This window comes from Vombatus ursinus, unplaced genomic scaffold (assembly GCF_900497805.2).
Source record: "Vombatus ursinus unplaced genomic scaffold, bare-nosed wombat genome assembly UNPS02009975.1, whole genome shotgun sequence".
Classification (NCBI taxonomy): Eukaryota; Metazoa; Chordata; class Mammalia; order Diprotodontia; family Vombatidae; genus Vombatus; species Vombatus ursinus.
Genome location: NW_020949753.1, coordinates 588842 through 605914, shown reverse-complemented (window position 1 = coordinate 605914; position 17073 = coordinate 588842). Strand labels below are relative to the sequence as shown.

Here is a 17073-nt window from a genome sequence, read left to right as displayed (position 1 = left end):
TATCCGATACATCCATTGAAACTTTGGGGGGATGTGTGTCATCAGAGCTCACTATATATGTGTAGATATATAGGTAGATAAATTAGAAAGATCAGAGAGAGAGAGAGACAGATACAGACAGAGAGACAGAGAGAGAAACACACACAGAAACAGAGATAGAGATAAAGAGACAGAGACAGCGAGACAGAGAGAGTGAGACAGAAAGAGAGAAGGAGAGAGAGATAGCGAGACAGAGAGACAGAGACAGACACACAGAGAGAAACAGAGAGAGCCAGAGAGAGAGAAACAGAGAGAGAGAGAGACAAAGACAGAGAAGGGTGAGAGAGACAGAGAGAGGGAGAGAGAGACAGAGAGATAAAGAGAGAGACAGAGAGATAGATACAGATACAGACAGAGAAAGAGAGAAACAGAGAAGAGATACAGAGAAAGACAGAGACAGAGACAGAGAGACAGAGACAGACAGAGATAGAGACAGAGAGAGACAGCCACACACAGAGAGAATGGAGACACATCTGAGTTATTTAACATACCTCTTTTGATCTTCTCTGGGTTGGTGTGAAGATCAAAAGAGTTATTCACAGAGCATTTAGTGAAGTCTGGCACACAGTAAGTGCTTAATAAATGCTTGTTCATTTAATGTTTTTTTTAAAAATTGTCCTCTTGATCCCTTCTATGACTCTACCAAGCAAATTACATTTCATTGTTCCATTTCAGTTCTGGAAAACAGAATTATCAAAAGGCATAGAATCCCAAGACCTTATGTATCATCATTGGTCTTCAAAGAAGTCACTATGTCTTTCAGAAGTGCATGCCAAAATACAGAGACAACATTTCAGGTTGGTTTGTTTTTTCACGTTTCTTTTGCCTGGAAAAGGCTTTATACAAATCTCACATTTCTCTTCAAAATACTACAATGTGTCATTTTGGGATTAGAATACTATCCCACACACAATCATTTACCCAAAAGTTGTCCCAAACCCAGAATGAGGTGTTGTACATTAGTGAATTTTTCAGATAACCCATTGAAGCTCAACATGTTGTTGCCTTTAGATGTTTTGGTATGGAAGCTTTCTAAAATGTATTCGATGTGGTTTTTTAAAATAGAGAATGCTGAACTCATCCTATATGGCTCAGGGTCATCATAGGGAAATCCACTCCTTACTCTGTGCTGTCCATTATAGCGAAGTTTGACATCTGCTTTTGAATTGTCTCTCACCTTTCTGTCGACCTGTCAACTATCATGTCTTACTACTGGCATGGCACCCGTCTCTATCAGCTTTCTTTCCATTTTGTTCTATTTCATTTACTATGGGTTTGGAAATTAGATAACTAGGCTTGCTTAGGTGGGAAAAGTGTAGAATCAAAGTCATAAAGTTTTGAGTGTTCGAGAAGTGGCCTAAAGGTCTGGCTTTAGTGTAGAGACTTTGTGACAGCTATTTTGGGGACCAGGAGATCTTTTTTCACCCATTTCTGGTCTGGGGCTGTGTTCCAGCAGGGTTGAGGTTCCTGGAAGTGAGTCCTTAAACTTGTAGTTGTAAAACACAAGTGTCCCAGAAATAGAATTCTCTGCTCTAAAACCTCACCTTTAAAAAGCAGAGAGAGAGGAAGACTGAAGGTCTGTTACGGTAAAGCCCACGAAAATATCATAATATGCATTTTCAGATAGCTGTATCTGACCTGACTTCAGCTTCTCTCCTCATCTCATAATCCATGATGCTACTAAGTGGAGACATCCATTATTTTTCCTCTCCTGATTAATAAAGTGCCCAGTCTAGATTAACAAGGACAATCCGGGAGTTCTGAGTCAAAGGCTCAAGTCACTCTGGGAAATCACTCTTTTGAAGGTGCCATTCATTGAACTAAAGAAGGGGTCACATTTTAAAACCTTTTTTTTTTTTAAAGCAAGAAGCAGCTGACTCCTCTAGCCTGTCAAAAGCATAATTTCCTTAATTTCAAAGGAATTTACCAGTTTGTTTCCATATTAGCACTTGTAGGAATAAAAGATTTCTGCACATTAACACCATTCAACAAATGAAGACCAAGAGAATGAAAACAAAACAAAAACTAAACACATACAAGATTATTGCAGATACTTCCTCATTCTTGCTCTTAAAATGAAAAAACAAAACAAAACAACAAAAAACAAAATCCAACAACAAACATGCTCAAACCCCAGTTCACTTATTTATTATAGAGTAAGCTTTATTGCTCACCCTATCAACAATACATCCTTCTTACTGCCAGGAGTTCAGGAATCCCCATTAAGTTTTACACATACAAAGTCTAGTCTGTATTACTGAACCCTTGTTCCCCCGAGATCTTATTTTATAGTATCATGCCTTCCTCTGGGGTTTTACAACAGGAAAAAAAAAAGTTTGTTATATGTTTTGTTTCAAAAGCTAGAAAAAATCAAATTGCCCACCAACTGGAAGATGCCTGCCCTCTTCCAGTGTGGAAAGAAGAGGGCAGAGAGGAAAAGAATGGGGAACAAGATCATGGATTGAAGCAAGCAGGGAGGTTTGAATCAAGTTTGACATCGCCGCTGAAAGCCCTCCGGGACGCGGCGCAGCGCCTTACCCCAAGTCCTGGAGGTGCTCAGCTTCTCCCTCGGAGTCCAGGTGGCTCATATTTCCTTCCCTAGCTTCGACTCTGCCCATTCGGCTGCCTCTCCACTACCAGGTGGGCGGCACGGAGATGAAGGGAGCGAGCAAGACAAGATCTCCCCTGCTGCTCACTTGGTCAGATGCCACCAGGAGAAAAGCCGCCCGGCTGGCAGTGCGCGCTCCTGCTGTGGGTGTGAGCCCCAACCAGTGAGGAAGTGAAACTCCCAGCAGCGCTGCGCAGCCATCCACCCAGCCCAGCCAGACCCTGAGGCAAGAGGGAGGCGAGGGAGACTCAGGAAAGAAGTATGCAAAGGCTGCTAGGCAGCTGCTCCAGGCACACCTAGGACCTTTTTGCCCAAGGGATTCAGTGAAGGCAGCGCGCCCCCAGACAAGCCTGCGGGCTTGACATGTATCGAGACTTCCGATAGGGACAAGCTGCAACCCCGTCTGCAGATTATATAATTCGCATGCAGTGGGGAGAGGACCCCTCCTCCCCCATGACTCACATACAACTATTTCTATTTCATTTATGAATGATTATGCGATAATTACAATTTCAGGGAGAGTTGGAAAAGTGGGAAAGAGTAGTTTGTGACTCTCCCGTCCTCACTAGTTTAAATTTTGGAATTCCCCCCAAAAAGGGGGAATTAGAGGCCGTTTAGGCCAACACCCTCATTTTACAGATGGCCCAGGGATGTCACGGGCCTTGCCCAAGCTTACACAGATCGCTAATGTCAAAGGTGACCCGGGTAGGTCCTCTCACTCCAGAGCTATTCCTCTTCCCACTATACCTCACTCCCTGACATTAATGGCATCCATGAATTCTTTGTGAGGAAAGAGAGCTAGGCAAATGTCAGTTATGAGAGCCTGGAACATGCAGATTTGATGCCAGCCTGAGTATTTGTAGATTCCCAGCTCTTGGCTTACTTCGGCAGTGGGCTGGAAAAAAAGCTTAGGCTTAGAATGAGAAGACCTGGATTTGAATCGTGACCTGGTATACCACTCACTGGCTGTGGAACCTGGGACCAGTCCTTTCAATTTTCTGGGCTTCAGCTTTCTCATCTGTAAAACGGGATAATACCTGGATTACCTGGTTCACCGGATTGAGCAAAAGAGAGATAATCTGTGCAAAATTATATTTATGCTTATACACCCACGTACATTCAGACATGTATGTGTACATAGTGTCTATTCCTGCATGTTGGTGTCTGTGTGTATATGTATCTGTTATGTATATGTATGTATGTGTATGTATGCATGCATATAATTCCCCACTCTGTTGAAGTTATTGTGTAGGAGGCAGCTAGGTGGTGTTATAGTGGATACAGAGAGCTCTGGGCTTGGAGTCAGGAAGACCTGAGTTTAAATTCCGCCTCAGACATTTGCCAACTGTATGATCCTAGGCAAGTCACTTAACCTTTGTCTTCCTCCACTGGAGAAAGAAATGGCAAACAACTCAAGTTTGTTTGTCAAGAAAAACCCACGGACTGTGTGAGTCAGACACTACTGAATTACTGAAGAAGAAGTTAGTTTCTAATTCCTTGCAACCACAAAAAGAACCTTTATAAGTATTTTTGTTTATGTGTGCCTTTTTTTTTTCTTTGATTTATTTGGGTGTAGGTCTAGTAGAATTTTTGCTAGGTCAAATGGTATACACAGTTTAGTGGTTTTTTTAAGCACATGCTTTCTTGTCTCTGAAGCTAAAATCCAATTCATTTGCAAGCCAAGGCATCACCCTGCTGATGTCACTGGTGCTCTTCAAGATCAAGTATACACTATATAATGGTTATATTACATACACTTGGGTATATGTAATATAAGACTGATTCAGATCTGTCTCTTGGTAAATTAAAGGTGTTATTCAAACTAAATGAGATGTTCTCGGGTCATTCAAAAGTCATTCTTAGTGATAACATCAAAATGATAAGCGTTTAGCCAAGGTCGATCCTCCTCTCCCTCCTCCCTCCACATAACTCCTTCCTTCCCTATTTTTTCTAGTAGTTTATATAGTATTGGGATTAATTGTTCTTAAATGTGTGATAGAAGTTACTGACAAATTCATCTGATGTGGGGGATATTTTTTCTTAAGGGGCTTGTTTATGGCTTATTCAATTTCTTTTTCTAAGATAAGGTTATTTAAGTATTCTATATACTCTTCTGTTAACCTGGACACTTTACATTTTTTGTAAATACTCATCCATTTCACTTAGATGATCAGTTTTACTTGCATATAATTGGGCAAAATAATTCCCAATAATTGCTTTAATTTCATCTTAATTGGTGATGCATTTATCCTTTTTATTTTGATACTGATAATTTGGTTTTCTTCTTTTTCAGAATAAAATTAACCAATGGTTTATCTATTTTTTTCATAAAACTGACTTCTAGCTTTATTAATTCAATGGTTTCTTAGTCTCATTTTTATTAATCTCATCTTTAATTTTCAGGATTTCCCTTTTGGTGTTTAATTGGGGGGCTTTGATTTGTTCTTTTTCTAGTTCTTTTAGTTGCAGGCCTAGTCTGCTGATCTCATCATCCTCTCCTTTATTCATATTCACATTTAGAAATATAAAATTTCTCCTAAGTAATGCTTTGGTTGCATCCCAGAAATTTTGGTATGTTGTCTCATTATTGTCACTCTCTTTATTTTTTACGCTTTTTAAAAAATACAATTAATTAATTTATTTTTAGTTTTCAACATTCACTTCCATAAGATTTTGAGTTTTGAATTTTCTCCCCCACTCTCTCCTACCCCTTCCCCAAGATGGAATATGTCATTCTATTTAATGAAATTATTGGTTGTTTCTATGATTTATTCTTTGACTCACTCATTCTTTAGAATTAGATTATTTAGTTCTCAATTCATTTTTAATCTATGCTTCCACAGCCCCTTATTGAATGTAATTTTTATTGCATTATAGTCTAAAAAGGGTGTATTCAATATTTCTGCTTTTCTGCATTTGGTTGTGAGGTTTTGTGACCAAGTACATGAAAAATTTTTGTGAAAAGTGGCATGTACAATTAATGTACTGTTGGTGCAGTTGTGAACTGATTCAGCCATTCTATAGAGCAATTTGGAACTATGCCCAAAGGGCTATAAAACCACGCATGCCCTTTGACCTAGCAACACCACTACTAGGTCTGCATCCCAAAGAGATAAAAAACAAAAAGGAAAAGAACTCATATATACAAAAAATATTTATAGCAGCTCTTTTCTGGGGGTAAAGAATTAGAAATTGAGGGGATGCCCATCAAGTAGAGAATGGCTGAACAAATTGTGCTATGTAATTATGATGGAATACTATTATAGTCTAAGAAATGATGAGCAGGATGCTTTCAGAGAAACCTAGAAAGACTTGCATGGGCTGATGCAAAGTGAAATGTACTGTGTACAAAGTAACAGCAATGTTGTAAGATGACCAGCTGTGAATGACTTAGCTCTTCTCAGCAATACAATGATCCTAAGAAAACTCTGAAGGACTTAGGATGAAGAATGCTATCTATCCCCAGAAAAAAAACAAAACTGATGGTGTCTGAATAGAGATTGAAGCATACATTTTTTACTTTCTTTATTTTTCTTGAGTTTTTTGCCTGTTTTTTCACAACATGATAATTATGGATATGTTTTGCATGACTACACATATATAACCTATATGGAATTGCTTGCCTCCTCATGGGGGGGAAGGGAGGGAGGGAGGGAGGAAGGGAGAGAATTTGGAACTCAAAGTTTTAAAAATAAATGTTAAAAATTGTTTTCGCATGTAGCTGGGGAAAAATTAAGTACTAAATACATTTTTAAAAGTGACATATACAGCTAAGAAAAAGGTATATATCTTTCTGTTCCTATTCAACTTACTTCAGAGGTCCATCTTATCTAATATTTCTAAGATTCTATTCACACCCTTTATTTCTTCCTTATTTATTTTATGGTTAGAGTTGTCTAGTACGGAGAGGAGGAAATTGCAGTCCCCCACTAGTTTAGTTTTACTATTTCCTCCTGTAATTAATTTAACTTTTCCTTTAAGAATTTGAATACATTGCCATTTGCTACATATGTTTAGTATTGATATTACTTCATTGTCTATGATACTTTTTAGCAAGATATGCCTTTTCTGCTTATGCCCTTTAGTTAGGTCTGTTTTTGCTTTTCCTTTATCTGAGATCATCATTACCACCCTTGCCTGTTTTACTTTAGCTGAAGCATAATAGATTCTTCTCTAGTCCTTTATTTTAACTCTATTTGTGTCTCTTCATTTCAAGTGTGTTTCTCATAAACAACATATTGTTGGATTCTAGTTTCTAATTAATTCTGCTCTCTGCTTTCATTTTATGAGTGTTTCCCTTACATTCACATCCACAGTTATGACTACTAACTGTGCATTTCCCTCTATCCTGTAATCTTCTGTTTATTCTTTTCTCTCTTTTTATCCTGTCCTTCCTCTAAATCCTGTTTTTCTTCTGACCACTGCCTTCTAAAATCTGACCTCCCTTTTATCATCCCATCTTTGTCTTACCTGCTTCCCCTCCTACTTCCCTGTTGGGTAACACAAATTTCTATATTCAATTGAGTATACACACACATAATATATACATGTGTGTGTATATATACATAAACATGTATATATGTATTTATATTCTCTTTGAGCCAGTTTAAATGAGAGTGAGGTTCAAATGCTGCTCACTGCCTCTCCCCACATGATTTACCCCTCTACTGTAAAAACTCTTCTTGGACATCTCCTTTATGTGAGATAATTTCCACCATTCTACTTCTTTCTTCTCCCAATGGACTCTGTTCCCAGCATGGGGTAGGGGAGGGGCACTGTCCCAGACTTCAGGCTTTTTTGCTTTGCTGTTTTCAGAGCTAGTTCTAGGGGTTTGGAAGTTTTTGGTGCTTAGGTGACCAGGAAGTTGTATCAGGGAAATAGAAGACAATCAGGTCCTGGGATTACTTTGTCTCCTTTTAGGGAAAAGTAATCCCTGTCATAGGAGAGATGGAGGAAAGGTGGGTATAACCCATGTCATGGGGAAATGCTTGTAGATATAATACTCCTATCAAACTAGAGCAAAAGTTCTAATAATCAATCTCAGCAGAGAGTAACCTTGGAGAAGATCATCATTGCTAGTCAAAGTTGTTTAGGACTCAACCTACAAGTGGTCGTAATGGCATGCCTTACTTCTCAGGATAGATTTTTTTCAAGATTTCTGTGGTGGGAACTGAAGTGAAAGAAAGAGAAAGATCCAGAATACAACCCAGGGAAAATGCAGCAAAAGTTATATTGGTAAAAAGCATGATTAGAATAGAGTGTGAGTTGTTAGTGTTATAGAACCCATCCCACTGCTGATTGACACAGAACTTAATTAATTACAGATCCAGTCCCTTGGCTAATATGAAAATGTGGAAATTTCCCACAAAGGCAGAGAGCTAAAGGATGAGTGGTTGTCAGTGGCTTTGAGAAGCTGGAGGTTGGTAGATCCCCCAGGGTGGTGCTGTATGATGAACATAATAGACAGACTCAGCCTCTTCAGTGACAGCTACATGCCTAAGGTCCTGGTTGATGGATAGCACCAGCCTATCCCACCTTCTTCCTCTAAGCCACACTAATTACTTGTCAAATTCAAGAAATGCGCAGATCCATTTTCTGGTCAGAATTCTTGTAACTAACCACTGCTGGATCTTCAAAGTGTAACTGCTCATTTTTCACTTTGCAATTTTAACTGTCTTTATGTGACATTCTTCCCCAAAGCTACACTTTTTAGATTCTGGGCTAGAGGTACTGTTCAAGGTCTTTAATTGGTTGGAGACCTAGATATTCCAGGTTTCTAAGCCCACCAGCCGCAGTTATTCTCACTCCTCAGTAAACGGTAATATTATATGTTTGGAATAAGGGTTTGCTTTTCTTGTATTCTCAGTGCAGGTGGAGGAAAGAGAAAGGTTGGAAAGAGAGAAGGGAGCTAAAAAATAAAAAGAAGTAATGATACGATAGAAGAACAATTTCTACTATACCCACAGCAGTTGTATTCTTTAAAAAACATAATAAAGTAAGCCAAAGGTAGAGTAGGGACTGTCCATTCCTCTCTCTCTCTCTCTCTCTCTCTCTCTGTGTATATATATATATATATATATATATATATATATATATATTTAATCTCAGTGCCTCATTGAGCATCTCCAATTTTAAAATGTCACACCCTTCTCTGCTTGTCCATTTAGATATTGTCCCTCACGGTCTTGAAGAAGGGAACTACAGACGTGGCAGACAACGACTGTGCTGCCGTGATGGGACAACCAGCACCCTTTCCACAGATCTATACTTACCATTTTTATCTTCTTTCTCTACACACTCTCTCAGTAACCTCATCAGGTCCTGTGGATTTAATGTAGTCTTTGTTCTTATGACTCCCAGACCTATTGATCTGGCCTGTGTTATCAATTGTCTTTTGGATATTTCAAACCATGTCTCCTACGCATCTCAACTCAATGTGTCTAAAATAGAATTCATCATCTCTCCCCACACTTCCCCCACCAAAAAAATTTCCTCCTCCCCTTCATAACTTCAATGGGGGGCACTATGATCTACATGTGGCCTTGAGGCCAAGGTTCCCCACCCCTGTTCTAGTCATTCATGTTTTCAACCAAGAAGTAATCATCACATCCTCTCTGTCCATTATGAGATCCACGTCTCCAAATCAGTTACCAATATCTTGGTGATTCTATCTCAATAGCATCTCTTATAGCCATCCCCTTCTTTCTCCCCCACATTTATTTATTTTATTTGAATTAATGGAATAAAACAAGCATTTCAATAACATAGTATAATGAAAAAGATGATTGCACATGAAACTGCAAATCTGTTATGTACGACTTGCTATTCCTTTTAAACATATAATAAAGTTATCATATAAATTCCTTTTTTTCTTCCCTCCCCTCCCCCACCCTATTTAGACATAAATATATATGTATATGTAAAATTATCTCTACATATTTCCATTTATCACTTCTTTCTCTGGATGGAGAGAGTGTCTTCTTTCATATGTCCTTTATTTTTAATTTGTGCATTTATAATAGTCAAAATGACTTCTTCACTCAAAGTTGTTTTTAGAATAATATTGCTGTACTGGATACAATGTTCACTTGGTTCTGCTCTTCAATATTTTCTGCAAGTTTTTCCATGTTTTTCTAAGATCATCTAGTTCACCATTTTTTTTTCGACTAGGCAATGGGGTTAAGTGACTTTCCCAGGGTCACACAGCTAGTAAGTGTTAGGTATCTGAGGCCGGATTTGAACTCAGGTCCTCCTGACTCCAGGGCTGGTGCTCTATCCACTGTGCCACCTAGCTGGCCCTGGCTCACCATTTTTTATAGTACAGTAGTATTCCATCACAATCATATACCACAACTTGTTCAGCCATTCCCCAATTGTTGGGCATCCCTGAAATTTCCAGCCACCCCCTTTTCTCCAATTATGTAGGCACCATCTTAGTTTAGGCCCTTATCAGTTTTCATTTGGACTGCTGGAATAGAGCCCTAATTCTCCCTACCTCCAGCTTCTCCCCACTCTAGTCTTTCCTCCAGACAACTACAAAAATAATTGACCATTTCACTCCTCCATTCAGTAAACTCCAGTATCTCCCTGTTATCTCCTGGCCTCAAGGATTGTTCATCTGGTACCTTCATCCGGAATGCAGAGTTCAAGAAATCTGTGAACTTGGATGTAAAAATTATATCTATATTTTCATTAACCTTTAGTTTCCTTTGTATCCTATATATTTTATTTTATTTGGTTAAAAATGTGATTCTGGGAAGGGATCCATATGCTTCACCAGACTGCCCAAGGGGTCCATGGTCCAAAAAAAGGTTAAGATCCCCAGTCCCAAGATCACATACTTTGAAATCCTCTCACGACCTTTCCAGCTCAGTCCTCAGCTACCTCTCCAGCCTTATTAGAGATGACTTTCTTTCATACACTCTTCACCACACACAATGTGGTCCAGCCACATTGGCCTTCCTGTTTTTCCTCACACACAATATTCCATTTCTATCTTCATGTGTTTGCTCAGACAGGTTCCCATGTTTGGAATGCATTTTCTCCTCATTTCCATCTCTTAGGCCCTTAGTTTCTTTCAAAGCTCAGCATAGATATCACCTACTACATGATGCCTATCCTCATCCCCCAACCCACTAATTCCTCTCTCCTTCCTCGTTATTTATTTATGTATTTATTTTATTATTATCTATTGTTGATCACATATTATTTTCTATTTTTTATTTCATTAATGTTTATCATTTATCTTTCCTTATTATTCTTTATTCTATTTTATTATACATTATTTATGTATATTTTATTTATATATACAGATGCATAATTTGTAAATATTTATATGCATGTTATTTCCCCTAACAGTAACAACAACAATAGTAATAGCTAACATTTAAATAGCACTGTGCTAAAGTGCTTTACAATTATTATCTCATTTGGTCCTCACAACAACCATGGGAGGTAGGTGCTATTATTATCCCCATTTTATAGATAAAGAAACTGAAGCAACTAGAGGATAGGTGACTTTCCCAGGGTGACACTGTTAGTAAGTGTCTAAGGTTGGATTTGAATTCAGGTCTTCCTGACTCCAGCACTGGTGCTCTATCTACTGTGCCATCCAGCTGCCCCCAGATGGAAGGTTGTTAGGTCCTGGAGGACAGGGGCTATTTCATTTTTGCTTTTGTGTCTCCAGGGACTAATACATTGCCTGGCACATAGTAGGTGTTTAATGAATATTTGTTGATAGAAGAAGAGAAGATTTTGGAGAGGAATAAAACAGTCTTAATGTATTTAAGGAGCTGTCACACGGAAGGATGCAACATTTTCTGCTTCAAACCAGAGGACAGAATTAGATTCAAAGGGTGGAAACTACAGACAGTGATTTAATCAGTCAACAAGCATTTATTAAGTGCCTACTATGTGCCAAACACTATAATCTAGTTCAGGGCTTCTTAAACTTTTTCCATCGGTGATCCCTTTTCGTATTTTGGCAGTGTTTGTTGGTGCCGCATTGTGTGAGGGCATGCCTGCCAGAAACACTTCAGATTCATTACACATTTGATTTTGAATTAATTTTTGGTCATTGCATATTCAGAAACCTTTTCCTGGTGCCAAATTTTTAGCAACCCCATATGGAATTGTGACCCACAGTTTAAGAAGTGCTGGTAGTTCCATATAAGGAAGAGGGCTTATTTGTTTTTTGTTTGTTTGCTTGTTTTTTTAAGAGTTAGAACTATCCCAAAATTGGATGATCTGTCTTAGGGAGTTCCTGATCATTGTGCTCAAGCAGACACAGAATGATCACTGTTAAGGCAGTTATAGAGATAAACTCCTGAATGAGTCAAGAAGTTAGGTTTTGTTAACTCTAAGGACTCTTTGATCCCAAAGATTCTCAACAGTTTTGTTATCATGTGTGAGTGAGACGGTGTTGTGCAATGGAAAGAACATGGGCTTGCCGGTCAGAGGGCCGGGCTTCACATCCTGCATCATGCACTTACTAGCTAAGTGACCATGGGGAAGTCATTCAATCTCTCTCAGCTTTAGCTTTCTCATCTGTAAACTGGGGATAATAACAACACCTACCTTACAGGGTTGTTGTGAGGACCAAACGACATACGTAAAGTCCTTCGCAATTCTTCTTATATTGCTATATAAATGCCAGTTAAGATCATTATTATCACTGGTGTTGTGGTGGTAATTTAAGGTCTGTGGACCTCGGTTTTCTCATCTATAAAGTGAAGAAACTTCAGTTAAATTAGATTAAATGACGTTGAGGTCTTTTGAAGCTCTAAATCCAAGCCTCCATAAAGATGGGCTTCATTCCCCTCCTTGTAAGGGTCCGACCTTCCAGCGCAATGATCCTTCCTGATCATTTCACAGAGCATTGCACGGACCATTGGAGTACTTCACTAGGCTCACAAGCAAAGTGGTGTTTGCAAGGTGCTGTTTCAATTAGCTTATTAAACACATGTGTATGTAGTTCAGCAAGAACTTTCATTTGACGTGACCCAGGATTTCGTAGGACTGCATGAGTTTATCTTATCAGCTAAAGCAAACAGGTTAAGCGATACTAGGCTCCTTTCTGCAAAACTATTGCTTCAGCACTTTACCATATTAAGGCAGCGTGCATTAAAAACGTGCAAACATCTGCCTATGAGCGTTAATGTAACGGGTGCTGTGCGTGCATGTGCAGTGAGGCACCATCTGTATGGAAAGGTCATGCTTAATTGTCTTGGCACTGATTTCTGAATAATGAAAGCACGTATTAAAATGAAACTTAGACTGAACAAGCTTTTGTTTTCAAGTTTGCAAAAGTGTTTTCTGGCTTACCAAATGAACTCAGATAGTGTTACACACTTTAGTATCTTCAAGGTCTAGTCTAAATCTTTGTTATTTTTCTTGGACCAACTTAACTTGAAAAGTATCCACTCTGGCCAGTAGATGTCAATGTAAGCAAGAATTATTTTAAACAACCAGTCAGCCACCCTGGTATCTCTGGAAATGGTCTTCCCAGAAGGCACTAGGAGAGAGGAGACATGAAAAAGGCATCAACTTGGTGTGCTGATTGGTTTTCCCAAACTATTTTCCCCCTTTTTTTACTTTTAAATTCTTTGTTGCAAGGGATGGGGTGGGGATGTGTATTCGAAATGAAGGTAATGCAAAGTGGAGAAAGAAGAGAAAAAAAATTTATATAACACCTACTATGTGCCAGGAACTGTTCTAAACACTTGTTACAAATATTATTTCAATTGATCCTCACAATAACCCTAGAAGGTAGTGTTCTTGATTGTCCAGGTGGAAGTCATTTTTAAATCAATTATTTGTGTACAGTCTTATTATTTGTTAAATCAAAGATCAAAATCAAAGAATAAAAAATCTAAATAAGAATATGATGGTATACAATTAGAACAACTCCAACTTGATATTTTAAAATAAGTTATTGATGAAAAAAGTTAGAAGTGGAAAAAGGAACAGATGTCCGTAAGGATGTTTATAATTTCCTCTGGAAATTAATAAGATAAATGTAATTGATTTCAGACTCAGCAGTCTATCCACTGCATCACCTAGTTGCCCTGCTGTATTTTATAGGATTATAAATGCAAAGTCTCTGACAGTGCTACGTTATAGGATTCTGTACCTGCTATCTTTATGTGCTACTACTCTGTGTATTTGTCTTGTTTTATTTGCAGCACGATTAGTGCTGAATCTAGCATTATTGGTCAATTGAATTCAATTTTACTACTTAAAAAAATGGAACTTGACATATTCGAAATGAATTGTTGAGTAATGAGTGTTGAGACATCCAGAAGTTTCTTGATCTTAGGAGTGGACACAGAAAATAAAAATATAGACATTATGAATTATTTAAAATAGCTGAAAAGGAATTAGGAAAAAGTAAAGGACTGCTAACAGAATAATACCTGGAGAAATCAATCACTCAGCATTTTTTTGAATTACCAGACCGAGCTGATTATGTAAAAATTCAGAAATAGTATGGGAAGTTGATCTCCATATATATACCCTTCTGAGGAGGAGCTGATTATAAAATTGAAAGGCTATGTTTGACAAGTGGGCTTGTAAGGAGGGAAATTAAAGTTTTACCCAAGTCAGAAGAAGATACTTGACACAGATGTAGGTGCTGATTTCCAACATCACGAAAAATTATCATATACCCAAACTAAAAGTCTTAGGACAGGATCCATTTACTTGAAAAAACCAGAATAGCATTATGTGGCTGCCTTAAATGCTGAGACATTTGCTAGGTTCAGCATTACCGTTTAGCATGAAGATGATTTCCCCTCCAAATCTGCGATATAAGTGACTAGCTTAGGTGGAAAAAAGAACTTTGGTAGAAAAAGTCTACAGTGTTACAACCTGAGATTAAAAAAAAAACATAGCTTGACCCAAGCAGGCAAAGGTGCCCAACTCTACGGATGGCCAATGCTAAAGGTACATCTAAGATTCTATAGGAAGAGAATAAACATTTGACTGGTGGGTAGTTGATAGAAAATGATGGAAGTATTTAAACAGTGGAGTGAGGGTGTATACAAGGTAACCCAAATCAGGACAGCTCACGTTTGACTACCGACAGAACAGCTTCTCTTATATGAGCTACAGAAGTATAATAAGAGATCTATACTGATAACATAAAGGTAAAAGCTTACAGAGAACCCTTTGAAAAATGAAACTATGAACAAAATCATTCCCGTTGGGGAGACAAAAGACCAAAAGAATGAAGATCGCAGTAGTTTGGTACAAGAACATTGTCCAAAAGGGGCAGGACAGTTTTCTATTGCAAATGTGAGATTTTGTTGTTCAGTTGTGTTCAACTCTTCATAACTCTGTGGACCAACTGTCCATGGGTTTTCTTGGCAAAGATACTGGAATGGTTTGCCATTTCCTTCTCTAGTTTTAGGCAGAGGTTAAGTAACTTGCCCAGAGTCACACAGCTAGTAAGCATCTGAGGTCCAATTTGAACTCTGGTCTCTCTGACTCCAGGCCCATTGCTCTATCCGCTGCAAACCACCTAGCTGCCCCATAAATGTGAGGTAGGTGGTAGATGGAGGATGAGGTCAAAAGTAGATGCCATAAATATGGCAAGTGTACTCAAGGGAAGAATTTTCACTTGGTTTGGAAGAATACCCAAAGAACCATCACTGAGAAATAAATGACCCCATGCTACCCAAGTTAGTTATCAAGAACTAAAGCAAGATTTGCTGAGAAACTTGGGGTTCTGAAGAATACTGGAGAGACACGAAACAGAAACCAGATCACAGATAGAAGAGCTTGAAGATGAGCTCTCTTAGCTAAAGAAGAAATTGGAAAGTAAAATAGGTAGAACAAAGACACATACTTACAAGAAATCAAGATAATCATCTTTTTGATATTAACAAATAGAGATTGAAACAAACTTCAACCTTAAAACAAAAAAAATCCATTAGAAATATTCAGGAAGAAACTGTCAAATTGAAATACTTGCTCAATAACATTGAAGCTCAGCTTGCTTCCTCATTAGCAGAAAGAACTCCTGGAAAGGGTATCATTTTGAGTTGATTTCATGCATAGGAATCCAGTAACTTTGCCTAAGACTAAAATCCTACCTTCTACTGGAAGCCTTTCCCGACTCCTCTTAATTCTAATGCCTTCCCTCTGTTAATTATTTCCTATTTATGTTACACATAGCTTGCTTTGTACATACTTGTTTGCATGTTTTCCTCCAACTAGATTGTGAATTTCTTGAACATAGACTTCGTCCTTTGCTTCCTTTTGCACCCCAAGTGTTTAGCACAGTATCTGGCACACAGTAGGTTATTAATAAATGCTTATTGATTAAGTGAGAGAAGGCTGAACCCAGTACCTTTCTAACTCTAAATTTTAACTCTAGAAACTCATAGGGTACAGAAACATTCTACAGAGCTGAAAAATGCTATTAGCCAACCTATACCAGCAATAAATGCAGGTTTAGTAATGCAAAGCTTTAGAAAGGAAAATATTGATTATCAGCCTATGTCATTAACCAAGTTAGCTATAGATATAAAAAGATCAGTAGTTCATATAACAATTAGAATCCCTGATCCATGATGAGGCTAATTTATGGTTTTGCAAAAGAATCAAGTGATTAATCAAGCAACCAATTTATTGATAAATTATATATGTATAATATTGATCTGTAATTTCAACCTACGCTGTTCTGTGTTTTATATGAGTTGCTTGTTTCTCTGTGCAATGGGCTGTTACTAAGGTGCTATGCCTCGTTGATATGTTTGTCTCTTTGATACGTAAAGCAGCATGCAGTCCACTGGGCAAATAGTTATTATGTAGACTGATTGCTGTTACTATTGCTTGTGTTGTGTTTTCTTGATTTTTCAGCATTATTTGCTTGATTCCAAATAATAGATATGGATGTACTATTGGGATTTGTAAGTGTATTAGGCCCTATAAAAATTAGGCTTTTTGTCATTGAAGCAGCCTGTCTAGTAGCACTTTGTACTGTGGTATATTTATTGCATGTAAATGATCAGTTGATAAACATTCATTAAGTTCCTACTACGTGCCAGGAAGTGGAGGGAGAGTTGGTGCGTGACTTCTTGTTTGCAGATGATTTACACTCAATGAAGCCTCTGCGACTGAGATCGATTCTCTGCTGCTTGTGCTAATTTTGGCCTAACAACACCAAGAAAACACAGGTTCTCCATCAGTCAGCACCACACCATCCATACATGGAACCATCGGTCATAGCAAATGGAGAAATTTTGAATGCTGTGGATTAAGTTCACTTATCTTGTATACTTTGCAGGAATGTATAGTACTTTCCAGAACTGTACATGGATAGATGATGTGGTTGACACACACATTGCCAGAGCTAGCTCAGTTTTTGGAAGGCTCTGAAAGAAAGTTTGGGAGAGAAGAGGTATTAGGCTGTCTACCAAACT

The 17073-nt window shown here is 38.2% G+C and overlaps 1 protein-coding gene across 1 annotated transcript in view; it reads right to left on the bottom strand.

Annotated features, from left to right (window-relative positions):
* The window catches only part of DAPP1 (dual adaptor of phosphotyrosine and 3-phosphoinositides 1), a 53613-nt gene extending 50814 nt beyond the window's left edge, over positions 1–2799 (bottom strand). The window contains exon 1 of the mRNA XM_027853341.1: positions 2578–2799. Coding sequence (XP_027709142.1) covers positions 2578–2657 — 80 coding nt within the window. The 5' untranslated portion in view covers positions 2658–2799. The remainder of the gene's footprint in view (positions 1–2577) is intronic.
* Between the last annotated feature and the right edge of the window lie 14274 nt (positions 2800–17073).